General features: G+C 51.0%; 1 protein-coding gene across 2 annotated transcripts in view; it reads right to left on the reverse strand.

The window, feature by feature from the left end:
- Positions 1–808: 808 nt before the first annotated feature.
- The window catches only part of MRTFB (myocardin related transcription factor B), a 163,683-nt gene continuing 145,421 nt past the window's right edge, over positions 809–19,070 (reverse strand). For both annotated transcript variants that reach the window (XM_056122198.1, XM_056122199.1), the window contains 8 exons: positions 18,453–18,700; positions 12,671–12,803; positions 10,884–11,906; positions 9,358–9,495; positions 7,831–7,989; positions 7,575–7,712; positions 3,708–3,768; positions 809–1,489 (listed from right to left, as the gene is read on the reverse strand). In XM_056122198.1, the coding sequence (XP_055978173.1) occupies positions 954–1,489; positions 3,708–3,768; positions 7,575–7,712; positions 7,831–7,989; positions 9,358–9,495; positions 10,884–11,906; positions 12,671–12,803; positions 18,453–18,700 (2,436 nt within the window). In that variant the 3' untranslated portion in view covers positions 809–953. The remainder of the gene's footprint in view (positions 1,490–3,707; positions 3,769–7,574; positions 7,713–7,830; positions 7,990–9,357; positions 9,496–10,883; positions 11,907–12,670; positions 12,804–18,452; positions 18,701–19,070) is intronic.

Genomic DNA, 19,070 nt, shown 5'->3' on the forward strand with positions numbered 1-19,070 from the left:
CCACATTTTCTAATACATTTTAATGACTAGCTTGGAAGATTTTTGGAAATGCTGTGATAGTTGGCACTTTAGAAAATTCTGAAACTACTCCGCAAATATGTGCTTTTTTCCCTCTCTCTCTATAAAAAATGATTAAGAAAACCTCCAGTTTTTCACTCTCCAGCTTGAGACAGGGCTTTCTGTACTCCCCGTCAGAAAGCCCCTAGCGCTAAAGCCTTTCCTTGGTTCTGAGATGGGACTGGTTACCTGAAAGTCCGTCAGCAAGTCTTTAACACAGAGAAACACGTGGCTCAAGTATCTTAGAACGATCAAGGTTATCACCGGACTCGACCCCCCGCGCCCCCCGCTGAGGCCGCACAGCAGCAGACAAAGGTCTAATGCACACACTAGAGCTGGGCTCAGCCGAGGGCAGGGCTGGAATTTTCAGTGTTCTCGATATCCCTGGGCTTTTTACAGTGGACTGGGTGGTTATGGTGAAAGAGCTTTCATTAAAATTTGGAAATCTAAAGTAAGATTCCAAAATTCACAAAACAAACTACAACATAGAAATCATGTAGTTTTCTGAAGGACCCACAAGTTTTCTGCCGGGAGCCTTGGCTGAGTGGCCGGCGCACACTGCAGGCCACTGACCAAGTGTCAGTGAGCGGCTGCCTGCAGCGTGGCTTCTGAGCGAGCTGTGTGCCTCAGTGTTCAGGACCCAGGGGGACTTAGGGCCACTCGGGACTCCTCGGGGCCTTCCTCGCACACACGTTCCCCTGTGTCTATCCACAGGTCTTTCTGCTCTGCACTAAAGTCTGGAGAAACGGATGAGTCTTCTTAGACCCAGAGCCTGCAGTAGGCCCGCACCGCGCTGCTGCCGGCGACGGAAGGGCTCCATGCGGGGCTGCGACTCTGGCCACTTGCTGGTCTGTCTCTGAAACCCTCCAGGAGCTTGGGCCCGAGACACTGCGACCTTAGTCCCAGGGCAGCGGCAGGTCCTGGGGGTCCAGAAAGTCAGCAGAGAACATGCTAGGGGCGGCGGCGCTGAGTGGGGTGAGTCCTGACGCCGAGTTGGGCATGGTGATGTCCAGCCACTCCATGTTGTCCAGGCTGGAATCAGAGAGGTCCAGGGAGAGGCAGGGGGTGCTGGCGGCGAACTGGGCCTCCGACGTTTCCATGGGGGAGTGAGAGTGGTCCAGCGTTCCCGGGGGCGCCAGCAGCTCGCTGTGGAGGTCCTCAATGAGGGAGAAGGTCTCCCTGTCCTCGCTGCCGCTGGGCAGTGGGGCTGTGTCACTGGCTGGTGGGAGAGTGCCGTCCAAGAAAGCTTCGAGTTGGTTCTCTAAGCTGGCAGACAAGCTGCTCATGTGTTCTAAGGAGACAGGGGGTGCCATCTGGACTTGGGGGGGTGGCCGGGACACCACGGTGTTGACCGGCATGGTGGTGATGCTGGCGGTCACTGGTCTCATCTTAGAGATAGGAGAAGGCTCCTCCTTGACAGGGAGGGAGATCTCTGCAAGGCAACAGGAGTGGGGAGGCCATGAGACCATGCCGGTCACTCTGTCTCCCACTGGGGCTGTCGGGAACGCTCTGGTCACCAGCCTGAGCTAGTGGCGCCCCCATGAGCCCACACAGCTTCTCTCTCCGCAGCCGTCTGTGGGCCAGGAAGGCTCGGGTCAGGGTGCCACCCACAGCCTTTGAACGATGGTTATTTTAAAGGGGGACACATCTGATTGCTTCTGGTTACTTACTGCATCTTAACCCCTTACACCCGTGAGGTTAGAGATCTGATCCTCTCTCTTGTAGGCTTAAAGTGAGGCAGGATCGCTTAATTTTTGCTCACCTTTTTTTTAACCTTGCTTCTGACAGATATCCTGAGCACGAGTCATATTACTCTTTGCCAAAGATCAACGATTGAACAGTGTTGTAGATCCCAGTGTTGCTCTGTTAGTGACAGATATTGGAGAAAAATGCCCTTCGTGCTTAGGAGCATCTGATGGTTTATCTATATGCCAGGAAAGACGGGCTTAATAATCAAAGCATTGGGATATTCTAGTAGGGAATGGGAAGGACCGACACTGGGTTCGTGAGTGAATGGACAGTTGCTGTATTTCTGCAGAGATTTTGAAAGTCTGAGCTATAAAACTAGGCTTTTAATCCACTGTCTCTGTTCTCACCATCTCTGGTATTTGTACAATAGCGCTGCACTGCACCGTAGCACTGCCCTCCCGTTGTTCACCGATTTGCTCGAGCAGGCCCAGTAACATCTCCATTGTGAGACTTGTTACTGTGTCTGGCATATGGAACACATCACAGGGAGCTTGCCAGGCTTTGCTGTGCGGGTGAGATACTAAGGTGAAATAATATACTTATTAGATACTTTGTCACATTAATTCCCAGATTTGGCAACAAGCCTTTTATTTAAAAAAAAAAATGGTCTATACCTAGCCTTGCTCTCAGGGATGATGGGGATCGAACCAGGGTTGACTCTATGAAAGGAAAGTGCCCTACCCATCATCTTCATCTTATCTCTCCAGTCCCCCGAAAAACCTTTTATTTTTTTAATTTTTAAATTCAGGATTGGGATGTCTATTCTCATTTCTGTAGATACACCATGAATGTGGGCTGGAGCGATAGCACAGCGGGTAGGGCGTTTGCCTTACACGCGGCCAACATGGCCGACCCGAGTTCGATTCCTCCGCCCCTCTCGGAGAGCCCAGCAAGCTACCGAGAGTATCTCGCCCGCACAGCAGAGCCTGGCAAGCTGCCCGTGACGTGTTCGATGTGCCAAACACAGTAACAATTGTCACAATGGAGACGTTACTGGGCCTGCTCGAGCAAATTGATGAACAATGGGAGGACAGTGACAGTGACACCATGAATGTAAGTTATGGTGTGAGGTCAACATGGTTATCAGCAGAAACTTGCTTTGCACATCACTGTCAGCTAGAATATTCTGGCGAAGGATAATAATCTCAAATCAAGTGGTGGATGATAAGGAGAAGTGTTTTAAAAATCTGAATAAGGGGATGTGACTCAGTGGTAGAGGGAACGTGGCTCTCTGAGACCCAGGGTTCCCATCCCTGCACCACAAAACAGCTAGCCTGCATCAGGGGAGTTTTGAGAATGTCATAAAATATTCCAAAATAGGGGGGCTGGAGTAATAGCACAGCGGGTAGGGCATTTGCCTTGCACGCGGCCGACCCAGGTTTGATTCCCAGCATCCTATATGGTCCCCTGAGCACTGCCAGGGGTAATTCTTGAGTACAGAGCCAGGAGTAACCCCTGTGCATTGCCAGGTGTGACCTAAAAAGAAAAAAAAAATCCAAAATAGCATTTGAATTGTAATAGTTCGTAGTGACAGCTTAGGTAACTCAGTTGCTACAAAACTGTGAATGTTTTTAATTCCATCGCTGTGATATACTCAGAACAGATTCTGAAGCTTTTCAATCTGGAACTTATATCTGGCTCCTTTTTTTTCTTTTCCTTGGGCCAGCAGCGCTCATGGGTTCCTCCAGTTGGGCTTGGGGGACATATGGGATGTTGGGGATTGAACCCAGGTTGGATGTGTGTAAGGCAAGTGCCCTGCCCACTGTACTATCTCCGGGCATAATTTAGTGAGTTGTTTTAATGTCATAAAGTCAACAATTGAGAGAGAAAGGTGGTTCCCGGGACGAAAGCTGCACTGAGCTCAAGAGGAAACCTCGGGTAAAGCGCACTGGGAGACCTACCTCCACTCTTAATGAGGATATCGAAGAGGTCGTCCATCTGCTGGCTGTGCGTGTTGGGGACCTACGAGAGAGGGGGACAGAGTGAGCATCCTGTCACAAATCTGGGAGCACCAGAGACCTTACACCTGGGTCTGAGCCCTGTACTGGAGTGTTAGAAGTTAGGGAGGTTTGGGGTGTGGGGGGCCCATATGATCTCTGGCTGCACTTGACGAGGCCTCTCAGACTGGGAAGGATGCATCACAGCTGCTTTATCTATCCTTCCTCAGGTAGCTTAGCATATCGGTCATACCCATCCCAGTCACTCCCATTCTTTTGTTTCTTTGTAACTACTTCTCTCTGCTCTCTTCCCCAAACAGTTAATCAGCTTATCCCCCTAATCAGTTTCTGTTAATTTGTAAGGTCAGATCTTTCTAGGACACTGAACCTGTATTATAAGTTAATATTGCCTTTCTCCTCTCCTAATGTCTTTTGAATAGTTTACTTTAAGGCAATCCTTTTGAATAGACACAAGAAGACAATTAATATTATGCTTTTGTAACTTGGGATTTAATTGGCTTCGAATATTATTCATTCCTGGGCATCTGCTTTCTCAACTTAAGCCTCAGTTGCCCTCACTTCCTAGCGCCCCCCAAAGCAGGATCCGAACGAGGGACTGGATGGAACCAGGGCAAGCGGTAAGCTATGTGCTACCCTGGCATCAAGATGGGCCTGGCCAAAGTGCCACAGTTCTTAACTATAAGCTAAGAGCTGTTGTCATGATCCAAAAGTAACAATGAGATTAGGACCCTGCTAGGGATAGGAAAGTCTAATTCGGCCTGAGCACTATAGTCTGAGATTAAGATGACCCCAGGAGAGCAATTCTATAAGCCAAAACATCTCCATCGTGAGACTTGTCAATGTGATTGGCATATCGAATATGTCACCGGCAGCTTGCCAGGCTTTGCTGTGGGGGCGAGACACTCTCGGTAGCTTGCCGGGCTCTCTGAGAGGGGCAAAGGAATCGAACCCAGGTTGCCCCGTCAGCCGCTTGCAAGGCAAATGCCCTACTCGGCCTCGAGCAGTATACAGCACTGTATATAAAATATAAAAACCCTGTAAACACCGTAAACCCAAGTTTTATGATCAGTGTATTTGGGGAAGATTCTTTCAGAACAGTGTTACTTCTTGTGGTACAGGTAATTCGAGATCTGTATTTTTATTTCCCAGATCCCCCATCTTCCAGTAGGTAAGCGTCACACCCACCAGCTGCCGCCAGCGCCAGGTTGGTCCCATCAACAGCCAAGATGCAGAGACTATAAAACCCAGCTCCCGGGCCGCATTTACGGCCGTGCGGCATCATATTATCTCATTTTTCCTTTGGAGAACCCGGCAGGCTACCGAAAGTATCCCGCCCACACGGCAGAGTCTGGCAAACTTCCCGTGTCGTATTCAATATGCCAAATACCAGGAACAACGATGGGTCTTTCTCCTAACCCTGAAAGAGCATTGAAATGGCTCTTTTAAAATCTCAGGGCTAGGAAGAAGGAGACCTTACTGGTGCCTGCTCGAGGTAATTGACGAACAACAGGATGATGGTGATCGTGATTTTTATTTACTTGAAAATATGTTGAATTCTGGGTTGACAGTTCCTTCACTTTCCCCCCATAAAACACTGTTACTTTTTGGGAGGGTGGGGTCTCACAAGTAGTGCAGAGAGGACCCAGGGTGTGGTGGTGGCAGGGGTGGAACTGCCACCTGCAGCTCCCACCTGGCTGAGGCTCAGTGTAAGCTGCAGCACCAGCATCAAAGTGCTGACTTACTTGTACCCACCCTTCCGGCCCCCAAAAGAACTTGCAGAAGTGCTGCTGCAAAGTCACCCACTCATCTAGTGCTTCAAGAATTTGACTGCTACGACTGACTAGGCCCATTCTGTTTATCGGCTGATGTTCACTGAGTTAATATTGAGTTAAATTTGTGCTTTTACTATAGAAATAAGCTAATTGGGTCAGAGGCTTCAGTAACTGAATGTATATATGTATATAGCATGTATATCAGGCATGTATATGGCTTAGAATATTTTTTTCTATATAAAAATGTGTTCGTGAATTAAACTACTTTTAGCCGCGTGCAAGGCAAACGCCCTACCTGTTGTGCTATCGCTCCAGCCTACTTTTAGTCATTTATACAAATTCATCAGAATAAAGATCCGTAGGCAACAAGATGAAAAATTGCATATGATGTAAACTATTATTTGGCAGGGTCACAAGTAAAGTCATGTGAGTTGTCTATTAATGATAGTTAATGCTGGAGCGACAGCACAACGTGTAGGGCTCTTGCCTTGCACGCGGCTGACCCGGGTTCGATTCCTCCGTCCCTCTCGGAGAGCCCAGCAAGCTACCGAGAGTATCCCGCCCGCACAGCAGCGTCTGGCAAGCTCCCCGTGACGTAGTTGATATGCCAAAAACAGTGACAACAAGTCTCACAATGGAGACGTGCCTGCTCACGCAAATTGATGAACAATGGGAGGACAGTGCTACAGTGCTATTCACCAGGTATCACCAAGCTAGGCTGTACAGACTCAGCCCTCACTTCTTCCCCACCTCAGCCTCTCCAGGCCATGTGGGACCGCTGGACATGAAACAGCCTTGGTGTACCTTAACATGTTCATCCTGCCCCCCCAACCTTAGATTCTATTGATTAATCTGGTCATTGGTGGTGCTCAGGGGACTGACCATATGTGCTGCCCAGGATTGAATGGGGTCGGCCTGTGCACCCTCTCGCTGACCCTCCATTTCATTCTTTAAAGACAAATTTTCATAATTATCTATATTCTGTAGGCTTTCACGCATTATAAACATTTTCTTCTCTCACATTCCATCAGCTGCCTCCCTTGCACGTTGGGAGTTACGGATCTGAAACATGGCCGTGTTTGTGTCTGCTTTCAGCAGGTCCCTGGCATGAAGCAACGGACCCACTGACGCCCTCTGTGGCTCTGACTAGGGCTGAGTTGCCAGGGCCTCCCATCACCAGCAGTGAAACTGGAAGTCGGAGCCGCCTGTCTATTAGGAATCTCGGGATTCTTGCAGTCTGGTGCCCCTCCAGTCTACAGGCACGAACCAGAGGCCAGCAACCAGCAGGATTCCTGTTGGCGGTGGTGGGCTACCGTGGATGATATACATCAGTAAATGAGACTTGGTCACCTGCCCTTGAGGCTCGGGTCCTGATGACTGTTTCAATCATCAATTTCCTCCCTTCCTGTCTGCAAGATAATTTTGATTGAAATGTATTTAGGAAGGTGGGAGGAGAAAGAGAGAAGTATGTATTCAGGAGTATACATAGGTTTCTTTACAGTGGAAATAAGCAAAGAAGAGACCAGGAGGCTAGAGCAATAGGTCAGCGGGAAGGGCATTTACACTGCACAGGGCCAACCTGGGTTCAACCCCGGCATCCCACATGATCCCCTGAGCATCACCCGGTGGGGCCCGAAAATCAAATGAAGAAACAAAGACAAGCAGGTGAACTACATGTCCTGAGGAGAACATGGCTAGAAGAATGAGTTCCTTCCAGTTTTCTTAAACATGGCATTAAGCCTTTGCCCCCTGACAGTATCCGCACTCCCCTGGTCACTTCCACATGGACCTTCGGGAAGACGGTCTAGACCGACACTTTGGTTTTGGTTCTTTGGTGAATGTTGTAACCTGGTTCTGATAGACGGTTCCTCCTCACAGGTGAGCACCTCGCTCAGCCCGGAGCTAGAGAAGAATTCAGATGACAAGTTCCCTTCCTCCTGCATGGGAGGCAGCTGCCTGGTCTGCACCATCCCAGGATGCCTGCTGCTGGTGCTGATGACCTGCTCCCTGCCCAGTGCGTGACTGGACACCGCCTTACCTCTGGAAGGGAAGACTGGGCACTGCGCGTCTGCTTGATGGCCTCCTCGTAGCGGGGCGGATCCTTGGTCTTGGGGACCGGGCTCCCAAACAGAGAGTGCTGGACGATGAACTGCTGGGGCGGCGGGGGTGAGCTGGGCTGTGGGAGACCGGAGGGGGGCATGTGAGCTCTGTGCCCTCCCTGGGATGCAGAGAGGCCAAACGCACACACTGGCTGACGAACCTGTCCTGCCTGTCCCTCCCTGGTCATGGCTCACCTTCTTGGGCATGTGAGGCCCGTTCTGCAGGGTTGGAAGTGCGGCACTCCGGGGCGGGAGGATGCCGCTGCATGTCTTATTGACAAAGGGCTGCTGGGCCGTGGGAGCAGGAGGGCACTGGTAGGAAAGCACGGGGCTGGGTGCCGAGTTTGTGAAAACCTGTAATGGAGAAAATACTCTCTCATGCTCTGCCCCTGCAGCCTAGACCAGCAGGAGCTGGCGGCTGCCCCCGAGACTCAGAGGCACGCCGAGGCTCAGACCAGCAGGACCACCTCTGAATGGCGAGTGCGCTCAGGCAGCAGTGATGCAACCTCTTGTTGTTCATGTCGCCCATCTAGAGTTGTCTGCCTAAAGCCAGAAAAGGTTTGACATTTGGACATTTTGCTCAGCTGGTGACTACACGGAAACATTACTGAGCCCAGGTCAAGTAATACAAACTCTGACTTCCTGAGCACTGAGTCCCCCAGAAGAGACCCCATGGGAGCGCGGGGTAACAGGACTGTACCCGGAGGGAGGCAGGCTGACTGTCCCTCCAGCTGTCGCAGCAGTGCCCCCTTCATTATCTGGGTACCAGTTGCTGGGGTAAGGAGTCTGCAGCCAGGGTGTGCATGTTGCACCATCTACTGGTCAGGAGGAAATGCTGCTGGCTCCTGGGAGGGACTTAAAGGACGCTGGAGTCGTTTGCAGAATGAGGTTGTGGATGTGGAGAGAAAGCACACAAACTGTGCATAAGGCCAGCACACAGAACCACAAGCAGTCTCCATAGGTTGTAGGTTGTAGCTCCTCTCTAATTGTTGGTTTCCGGGCCATTCCCAGTGGCGCTCGGGAACCCCCCCTGGTGGAGTTTAGAGGGGATGATGTGGGATGCTGGGGGTTGAACTACATTGGTCGTGACCAAGACAAGCGCCCTATACACTGTGCTATTGCTCTGGTCCAAAAGTTTTTCCCAGGGAACTGCACTGCCTCCTTCTTGCCTTCCATTATTAAACTTTGTATGAAATCCAAATGAATTCTGAATTTGAAATTTTTTTTTTTTTCATTTTGGTGCCACACGTAGCAGTGATCAGGGGACAATATGCTGGGGATTGAACCTGGGTTGGCTCTGTGTAGGGAAAATGTACCCTACTCGCTCTACTACTTCTGACCCTAAAAATTCTCTGGAAACCATTTTTGTTTTCGGGCCACATGTCGTGATGCTCGGGGGTTACTCCTGACTCTACCCTCGGGAATCACTCTGGCGGGGCTCAGGGCACCATATGGGATGCCGGCCAGGGATGGAATTGGTTCAGCTGTGTGCAAGGCAAACGCCCTCCCCAAAGTACTATTGCTCCAGTCCCCTTTTGAAACATTTTTTCTAAACCTTTAAGAAAAGGCCAGGGAAAAAAAAAAAAAAAAAAAAAAAAAAAAGAAAAGGCCAGGGAGCTTCCTTTTTCCCAGACAGCCAGATAACCCGCACCTCCCATCATGCTGACTGAGGCGACGACTGACAAGCCCGTAGGGCCCTAGACACTGGCTCCTGTCACTCACCTTTCGGACCTGTGGGGGCTGAGTGAGCACGTGCGGTGTGAATGTGTCCTGCTTCTGCGGTCCGGGCTGTGACAGGCCCGTTGACAAGGTGGTGGTAGCCAGCTGCGGCTGCGGCTGGATCCCAGCTTGTGGTGGAGTCTAGGGGGCAAAAACAGGTCACTGTCAACAAAGTGAGACATGTACAGACTGGCCACTTGGTGTGTGTCTGAGAGGGAGAGGGATATTCAGACATGCCCTAAGCCTCGGGCACGTCAGTCTGTGCCTTCACGAATCTGAACCAGGGCGATGGAAGGTCCTTGCACGCACTTGTCATTTCTCGCGTGGCTGCCCTTTCCTTTCTCAAGTGAGGGGAAGCTGGAAAACCGAAGGAGAAGCTTCCTACCAGCTCCAGCCAGTTCCGTTGGGCAGTGCGATAGCTTCCAGAGCAGCAGCGCATCTGGGTAGGCCTGCCCTTGCCCGTCCCTGCCTGCAGCTGCGTGTGTGTGCAGACTTAGCACACACAGGCCCTGGCACCTATCTGAGCCTGTAGTATCTGTGCTAATGGAGAAAAACTTTCTTTCCTTGAAAGCTCAGTGGAGCTTTTCCCGCTTCTGTTCGAGAATCCACTCCTGGATCTGTGGCCACGCTCTCTTTAACGTAAGCGTCTTCCCATCAGTGGTGTCTCAAGAACCACACTGGGTGGAGAAAGGTGAAGGGCGGGGCCCAGCAAAACACGTTCTGGCAGCAGGAGCCTGAATGTAGTGCCGGCTGTCCCAGGGCAGCTTTCCAGACCTTTTGAGGCCTCAGCTGCTGAGCTGCAACGGGGCAGAGGCAGACACCTGAGTAGCTACATGAAAACTGCCCGAGCAGCCAGGAGTCAGCCTTGCTCACCACCAGGTATGGTTCCCCTATCACCCCTCAAACAACAGAAAAACAAGAGCCAGCTAGTAGCATTTTGGTAAGACAACTGACATTTTTTTGGGTGCGCTTTTTGGGTCTCACCCGGCGATGCTCAGAGGTTCCTCCTGGCTCTGCACTTAGGAATTACTCCTGGCGGTGCTCGGGGGACCCTATGGGATGCTGGGAATCGAACCTGGGTCGGCTGTGTGCAAGGTAAACGCTTTACCCACTGGATGCCCTACCCCAGCCCCAGAAACAAGGTAGTTTGTTTTGTTTTGTTTTTCTTTTTGGGTCACACCCGGAGTTGCACAGGGGTTCCTCCTGGCTCTGCACTCAGGAATTACTCCTGGCGGTGCTCGGGGGACCATATGGGATGCTGGGAATCGAACCCGGGTCCGCCGCGTGCAAGGCAAACGCCTTACCCGCTGTGCTATTGCTCCAGCCCCAGACAACTGACATTTTGCTTGTTTGGGGGTCCACACCCGACTGTACACGGGTTACTTATGCCTCTGAGCTCAGACTGTATCTGGTGCGGGTCCAGTGCCTCGCCCCCACTCCACGCTTTTGAACTCTCTGACTGGGACACGTGTCATGTCCCCAGCGCCCAGGGAGCACCCGGGCAGGCAGAGTGAGAACACGCATTGCACCTGGAGTTTGAGGCTGCCCACAGGGAGCTGCACAGAGGTGACGCTGGAGCCCTGGATGGACACTGGCAGCAGCAGCTGCGCCGTCGGTGTGGTCAGTAACGCTTGAGGTGGAGCCACTAGGGCAGGTGGCGGCTGCCCCTGGGGACTGACATAGAACTTGGGGACGACGCCCTGCTGCTCTGCCGGGGCCACCTCCTGCTTGATGACCACCTTCTTGGCAACGAGGGTTTGGGCGGCCACAGGGAGGGGCTGGGCCCCAGGGTGGCCAGCTGCCAGGGCGGGCTGCCTGGAGCTGGAGCAGTCAGGGAGGGGGGTCTCGTCTTTGACGGGGGAAGTGCTGTGCTTCTGCTCGGACTTGGTGTCGGGGTTCGCTGGGGCGCTGGACGGGGGCTCGGGGGGCCGCTGCTGCTGCTGCCCTCGCTTTTCAACTTCGAGCTGCATTTTCAGAACCTCCACCAGCTTCTGCTCTTGTTCCAGTTTCCTCTTGAGCTCCTCGATCTGCTTCTCCTTCTCCTGGAGCTTGCGGTCCTTCTCGGCCGCGTCCAGCTCCAAGCTGGACAGGGTGCTGCTGGTGGGGCTCAGGCTGTCTTCGTTACTGGCCACCCGCAGGGGAGACGAACACAAGAACTGCGATGGGGACATCATGGTCATGATCTCCGTCAACGTGTCGGTCATGCTCGTGTCCTCGGTGCTGAGGCTGGACTGTTCTGAGGGGGAAGGTGAGATGGGCAGTGGGGAGTGGATGCTGTCCACGTGGGTGGCGCTGCCAGCTCCCCTGGAGGGCAGCTCTGCTTTGAAGGTGGAGCCCGCAGCAGTCCCCACATTGTGGAGTGTTGTCACCGGCAGTGCCCCGGAGACTTCCGGGGTGCTGGTAACTATGGTGGACGTGGACACAGCCACAATGCCCCCGGCTGCACTGCTGCTGTTCATTTCCTGGTAGGATTTCAGGCGCTCAATGAGGTCTGGTTTGCTGCCTGACACTGGAAGGCCCCTCAGCTTCAGTTCTGTCTTCAGTTCTGATACCTGGAAGTATAAACACATCAGATGTCTCCACTTGGGGTCACGCCTTCCTGACTGTATGCGCCCTGTCTGGGAAAGGGGGATGTGCCTGTCACTCTGTACTAGGGTTTCTGTCCTAGTGCGTGTTGACTCATAGCTACAGACCAGGAGAAGCAGAGACCAGTAAGGAACGGTTTTTACAGGGTAATTCCTCTGGATGTCTAAGGAATTTCTTACTAGGAGGGATCACATAGATTGGAAGATTGGAAGATTCAGCTTTAGAAGCTAACCAAATTAGACCCTAATAAAAGTCTCTGTGAATTCTGTTTGTTTGTTTTTTCACTGATTAATTACAGTGACAATGATGTGTTTTATTCTTTTGGTTATCAACACGTGAGGGGGTATTGATCTCATTACACCTTACCGATGAAACCAAGGCAGAGACTGAATCTATAGATCAAGCTGCTAGAAGCAAGAGAAATCCAAGGGCCTGACCCTGGAGATCATATGCCCTCAGCCCTTTCCTTTTCCTGCTCTGCCCAAACTTGGCCCTGAGCAGGAAAGAACATGAATCAGCTTCTGGAGCACGCTGCCTCCATGGGGTATAAGCTGAATAAGCAAAAATTAAAAGCGGAATAACAGGTGTGAAAAGGATGCCCTCCTGGAAGGCAGTTGGGTCACTGCTAGGGGCAAATGTCCATGTTAAATGATCGACATGTGCTGGACAGGTTGGGAAGTCATGTCAGGTATGGCATGAAGGGGTAATAAACCCCACTTGGGTTCATCACCTTTAAGTCATCCAGGCTCGAGGGCAGCGTTCCTGGCTTTCTCCCGGGAGCAGGTGTTGTCTGCCTTGGTGTGTTGGGTATGGTATTGGTCAGAGCTGAATTCCCACTGTTGTTGTTCTTGTCACTGAGTGGCCTTAAAAAGAAAACCAGAGTTTATAACCTAATCATTCTTGGCCCTGACTGCATTTCTACTAACAATCTGTGAACTTGGGACGAGAAAAACACCAAGGCTATAGATTGGAACATTCAGCTTTAGAAGCTAACCAAATTAGACCCTAATAAAAGTCTCTGTGGATTCTGTTTGTTTGCTTGGCTGAATGTAGAAGAAGCTGAAAGTAGAAGGTGATTCTGAACCCATATGCAAATGCAAAGGACCAAGGATGACTTTGGCATCTTCTGAGCCAAAAAACAAGCCTGGAGGACTCAGGAGCAGATACCCAAGTTCCTTACAAAGCAGATTCATTCAGATGCCATGCTTTTGGTGAAAGAACAGAAAGACAAGCAAGAGAGCAACTAGAGCTCCCAGAATTATCCCCTGCATCACCTAAGGTGACCCCTATGGAAGCCTGGGTTTATCCTGGGTACCACCACCAATAAATGTGACATCTTTCTGCAAACAGCACTGGGCCAAACTGAAAATACCATACAGAAAAAGTTCTTGATCGTCCCCTATGGCTCACATTGTTCCCCCAAACAATTACAGAAACAATTTTAGAAAATAACCTTTGGAAAGGTTATTTTAGAAAATTTTAGAAAACAGCCTTTGGAAACTTTCTTACACAGGACACAAAAGCACTAACTTTCACTAAGAGAGTGAAAAGTCAAGCCAGGGACAATACTTAACTGACATATTCTGGACAAAGGCTGACACGTATAGAATGTCTTACAAATCAGATTAAAAAAAGAGGCAGCATATCCCGTTGAGGCTGACCCACATACACACATGTGCATGCACACATGTGCTTACCCGACATCGGAGGAGAAAGGACCTGGAGAGGCCCTGCTGTCCTGCTGTCACTCCCAGAACTCTGATGGCCACAGAGACCAGACTGAGCCCCAGGCACTGGCATAGCAGTCACCTTCCTTGGCTTCCACCACACACACACACATACACACACACACACACACACACACACACACACACACACACACACACTCCACACGGGCCCAGAGATGCAGGTTCCCACTCTGACTCAATATTGCTCTGAGCATACCCACCAGAAAGCTGCCACCGCCCGCAGGGACTGCGACTGGTGATACATGCAAGTGCCTGCACCAAGGACTGAGGACAGTACCCAGCTAGGTGATGTCAAACAGAGAAGCGCAGCCGTGGCCTGGGGTAAGGCCTGTACTGTGCTGACCCGGCTTGTTACTTCTGTGTTTTGGGCCACACACGATGGTACTCAGGGCTTGTTTCTTGCTCTGCATGCAGGGATCACTCCTGGCAGGCTCAGGGGGGCATACTGGGCCTGGGCCGGCCACGTGCAAGGCAGGCACCTGCCCACTGTACTCTCCAGCCCCCTTCCAGTTCTTGACTCAGGGTGACGGTGTGTGTGCTTTGCCATTTTCACTTGTGATTTAAGACTTCTCAGTAAGTTATACTTCATTTAAAAATTACTCTAAAAGATTGGCGAAGCAGTTGCCAAGTTTTAAAGTTGGGGACCTTTTTTTTTTTTTGCTTTTTGGGTCACACCCGGCAATGCACTGGGGTTATTCCTGGCTCATGCACTTAGGAATTACTCCTGGCAGTGCTCTGGGGACCACATGGGATGCTGGGAATCGAACCCGGGTCGGCTGCGTGCAAGGTAAACACCCTACCCGCTGTGCTATCACTCCAGCCCCAAGTTGGGGACCTTTTCAAATACTTTTCACACACCCCCTTCTCCATGTCAGAGCTGGACCCACTGCTCATTCCACCTGTGATAGCCCATTTTCAGTGGTTCCATTTGGGTGACTGACCAAAGCCATGAAAGAGGCGCTGGGGCTGAAGGCGCTATGCAGACAGAGCGTCACTGTGACTCAGGCCTTCCATACAGATGGTGTATATGGCCTGGGCCAGGAACTCTCGCTTCCACACTCTACACTGAGATCTTTCAGGTGTGTGTGTGTGGGGGGAGGGTGGGGGGTGATGCAGAACCATGTTTTCTGACGAGTTTTAGGAAGCCTATCTTTTGGGCCATGCCCAGCGACACTCAGGGGTTCCTCCTGGCTCTGCACTCAAGAATCAGTCCTGGTGGTGCTCCAGGGACATGTGCGGTGCCAGGGAGTGAATTATTGGCTGCATGCAAGGCAAGTGCCCTGCCTGCTGAACTATCACTCTGACCCTCTAAAGCCAATTTCCGGCCCTTCAAAGCTAACTTCTGACATTCATTTTGGGTCTTTTTTTTAAAACCTCCTTAAGTATTAGAAGGTATTATTCTTGAAGTATTAGAGATGAAGCAGTTTATATGACATACTTTTTTTTTTGGGTCACACCCGGCAATGCTCAAGGGTTACTCCTGGCTTTGCACTCAGGAATCACTCCTGGCGGTGCTCGGGGGACCAAATGGGATGCTGGGAATCGAACCTGGGTCGGCTGCGTGCAAGGCAAACACCCTACCCGCTGTGCTATTGCTCCAGCCCCCTAGATGACATACTTTAAAGTATTATACCCTATTAAAAAGAGTTTCTCAACATGAATTTTTATTATTGTCTCCCAAGAAGCCTTTTAACATTTTTTTCCCTACTCATGCTCCCCATGAAATTTTAATACCACAGCTATGCTGGGCTGGAGCGATAGCACAGTGGTAGGGTGTTAGCCTTGTATGCGGTCAGGCTGGCTGATCTGGGTTCAATTCCTCCGACCCTCTTGGAGAGCCCGGCAAGCTACCGAGAGTATCTCGCCCGCATGGCAAAGCCTCGCAAGCTACCCGTGACATATTCGATATGCCAAACACAGTAACAATAAGTCTCGCAATGGAGACATTACTGGGCCTGCTCGAGCAAACTGATGAACAATGAGAGAACAGTGCTATAGTGGTATGCTGCACCATCATGGACTAGGTGATTTGAGGGGCTTTACTAAAAAGCTTGTGAAACTTTGACATTTCCTTCACAAGACACAAGTCAAATTAATTTCTCTATTTATGCTTTTTTTTTGCTTGGGATTCTGTAATATTCATTTCCACGATTAATGGTTCAGTGTATAACCGAACCCCTAAAATAACAACAAAAAAAAGATGATCTGTATTTCCCAAAAAAACCAACAGAGGGGGGGAAATGTGTGTGTTGCAGGCCTTTTGGCAGGGGTCACTGTGTGGATGAGAAACCTCAAGTTTGGAGAGATGGGATGGAGAGAGACAGTGGGCAGGGCCCTTGCTTTCATGCGGCCAGCCTGGGTCCGATCCCCGGCATCGCACATGGTTCCCCAAGCCCCACCAGGAGTGATTCCTGAGCACAAAACCAGGGGTAAGCCCTGAGGATCGCTGGGTATCACCCGAAAACAACAAAAACAAAGTTCAGAGAGATGAAGTGGCCTCACTGGGACCAGCCCCGCTCTTCTGTGCTGTGTTACCAGGTCCCGCTGCAAAGACGTGGCAGTATGTGGCAGTACAGGACTCCCTAGTCAGTATCTGCAACTGCAATCCCGGTAAAAACAAGAGTGTGGTCAAAAATGGTATCTCCATTTTTCTTAGGTTAATCTTCCCCTGCTCTGTGGCATCCTTCCTCCTCCTCACTTCTGGACCCATGACTGATGTTTGCTGTGGGCAGGTAGCTGGGGGGACGCTTCAGGAGAGGGAGGTGCCCCCTTAGGCACGCCAGCCCTCCTGGTAGTCTTCTCTCCTGCATGGCTGAGAGCACACCGCACTGTCTTAGTTGCAGACAGACTCTTTCCCAGGGAAACTGAACCAGAGCACTGTTTCGATGCCTTGGTCTCCTGGTGTGGGAAGAGGGTCGGGAGCACCGGCCGCTCCTGGAGGGCGGATAGTGCACTGGGTGGTGCACATGAGAGGCCTTCCTGCCATCCCTGCGCCTGCTGCCAGCGGAGGCTGCGGCCTGAAGGACGCTCCCGAGGTTCTGGACAGGCCATAAAGCAGCGTGTCTCTGATCCTCATCCAGCGCTCTCTGGCCCGCCCTGGGTCCCTTCCAATATAAACAGCTCACCCGCCTCTTGCTCTCGAAACAATAACATGCTACAAATGTCCTCTCTCCCTTCATCTCTGCCCGATGTCTGGGATTTCAGCACTTCACAGCAAAGTCCCGATGACTAGTGTCTAGTTGGCAGGTATTTGGATTTAATCATCATTATCACACGAGGAAAATCTCCTAACAGATTCCTTCGGAAGGAAGGCCCTTCTTCTTATTTCCCAAAGAGGGGTGGCTAGTTTATGTGTAGAAAATGTTAAAAAGTTTTTCTTGATCATGTTATCATAAACTGAGTAGATGATAATAGAATGGTTCTTCCTTATGAGATTTTGCTGGCATTTTCTTTTGGGTTTTTGGGTCACACCTGGTGATGCTCAGGGGTCACTCCTAACTCTGCGCTCAGGAATTACTCCTGCAGGTACTCACGGATGCTGGGGATCGAGCCTGGGTCCACCTCATGCAAGGCAAATACCCTACCCATTCTACTATCTCTCTGGCCCTAGCAGTTGCTCTTCTGGAGATGAATAATTCTCTTGAAAAGTGAGGGAAATATGAAAAAACAGGGTCTCTGTGTTTTTATCTTTGCTCTATCAGTAGCAGTTTCCTTTGGAACCCAAGGGAAAGGAGCTGTGATGGGCTGGTCATGCACTTCCTCCCTCCTCTGCCTCCTGGCTGGGCTCACACTGGGCCCCACGCTCCTTCTCCACAGTCGCTGGTCTCCAAGACTTCCTGTTGTCTCTCAGCACACCAGCACAGACTTACTTCCCAGCATCTTTCATCTTCTTGCATCTAAATCCCTGCAAAGTTCCAAACTGGTTCTCCTGCTTCCAGATTCCTTTCTGTATCAGTGTCAAACTATTTTCTTGCAGTTGGAGTTGCCTGTTTTGATTTTACCTAACTCTGAAATATCTACTACAGGAAGATCCTAAAGTCTTCCACCCCCCTGCAGGTGCTTCTGTAGAGTTTTGTCTCCCAGATTGGTAAAACAAAAACAGAAACAAAAAAAACAACAGATCTCTGTTTGAGCTATTTTCCTCATCACCAACAAACAGGCTCACTTCTTCCTCGGCACTTGCTCTCCACAGTTCCCTGCTGCTTATCTGTTCCCATACGAATATCCAGCCTGTCCCAGCAGCTTTCCCAGGCCATCCATGCACTCTCAGACTTTTATGTCTTAAAGATCCTAACCAGGGGGCTGGACAGATAGTACAGTGGGTAGGAAACCTTTTGTGCATGAAGCCAGGTTCCATCTCTGGCACCACAGGTCCTCCCCAAGCCCCCATCCATCCTGCCAGGAGTGAGCACAGAGCCCTGAGCATTGATGACCCAAATCAGACCAAACTGATTCTTTACACTAGATCTTCTGCTTACAGTTTTCTCAGCATCTCTCATCACTTGAGTCAACAACAGGCAAGTGGTTCCTTGAAAAAAGGCATCCCTGCTCGGACCTCGGCGGCTTCTCTGGAGCCCCCACCCAGGGCCGGATGACCGGCCGCGGGCTGCCCTAACTGTGCTGGCCTGGGCACTGCTGCCCTGGGTGAGGGGGGAAGGGGAACCATCACTGAGCGCAGTCAGTCTACCAGCACCCCCGGGACAGGAGCGACGGTGGTGACCGCGTGAAGCCGCACGCACACCCGCCCCGGCCCGGTCCTCGTACTTGAGCGGTGCGGGCAGGATGGTCTGGTAGTTGTAGTGCTGCTGCTGCTGGCTCAGGATCTGCAGCTGCAGGAAGAGCTGCTGCTGCTGCAGCAGGCGGGCGTAGTTGGAGTCCATCTGCGGCTCGTGCTTCTCGCCTTTCTGGTCGGGCGGGATGTACTGGTGGTACTTGAGCTTCTTCACCCGGGGCTTGGGGTCTTTGCACTTTTTGCTCCGGTGTTTATCGTTCGGGTTCTTGGGATGGCTTTGCTGTTTTTGAGAAAAGGAGAAGGGGGACAGTGTGACGGCAGCTCCCACAGGCAAGCTATTCTCCTGCGTGTCAGCATAGGAACTTAGCATGCACAGCACCTCGGAAACGGGCATTTGGGAAAATTTCAAAGTATCTTAAAAAACAATGTACAAAAATTATTTTTTGAAAAGCAATATTCTAAACACACTTAAATTCATTGGAACATCCATGTATTCCCTTTAGCCAAGAAATCCTGCTGCTAAGAACTTATTTTCTTCTGCTGCACTGTTCCTTTAATTTAGATCAGCATTTCAAATTCAAGGAACATTTGCCCGGGTCCCCTGTGCAGATGCTCCATACACTGCGTAGACAGTACGGGAAAGCTTGAGT

This window comes from Sorex fumeus, unplaced genomic scaffold (genome assembly GCF_029834395.1).
Source record: "Sorex fumeus unplaced genomic scaffold, SorFum_2.1 ptg000045l, whole genome shotgun sequence".
Taxonomy (NCBI): domain Eukaryota; kingdom Metazoa; phylum Chordata; class Mammalia; order Eulipotyphla; family Soricidae; genus Sorex; species Sorex fumeus.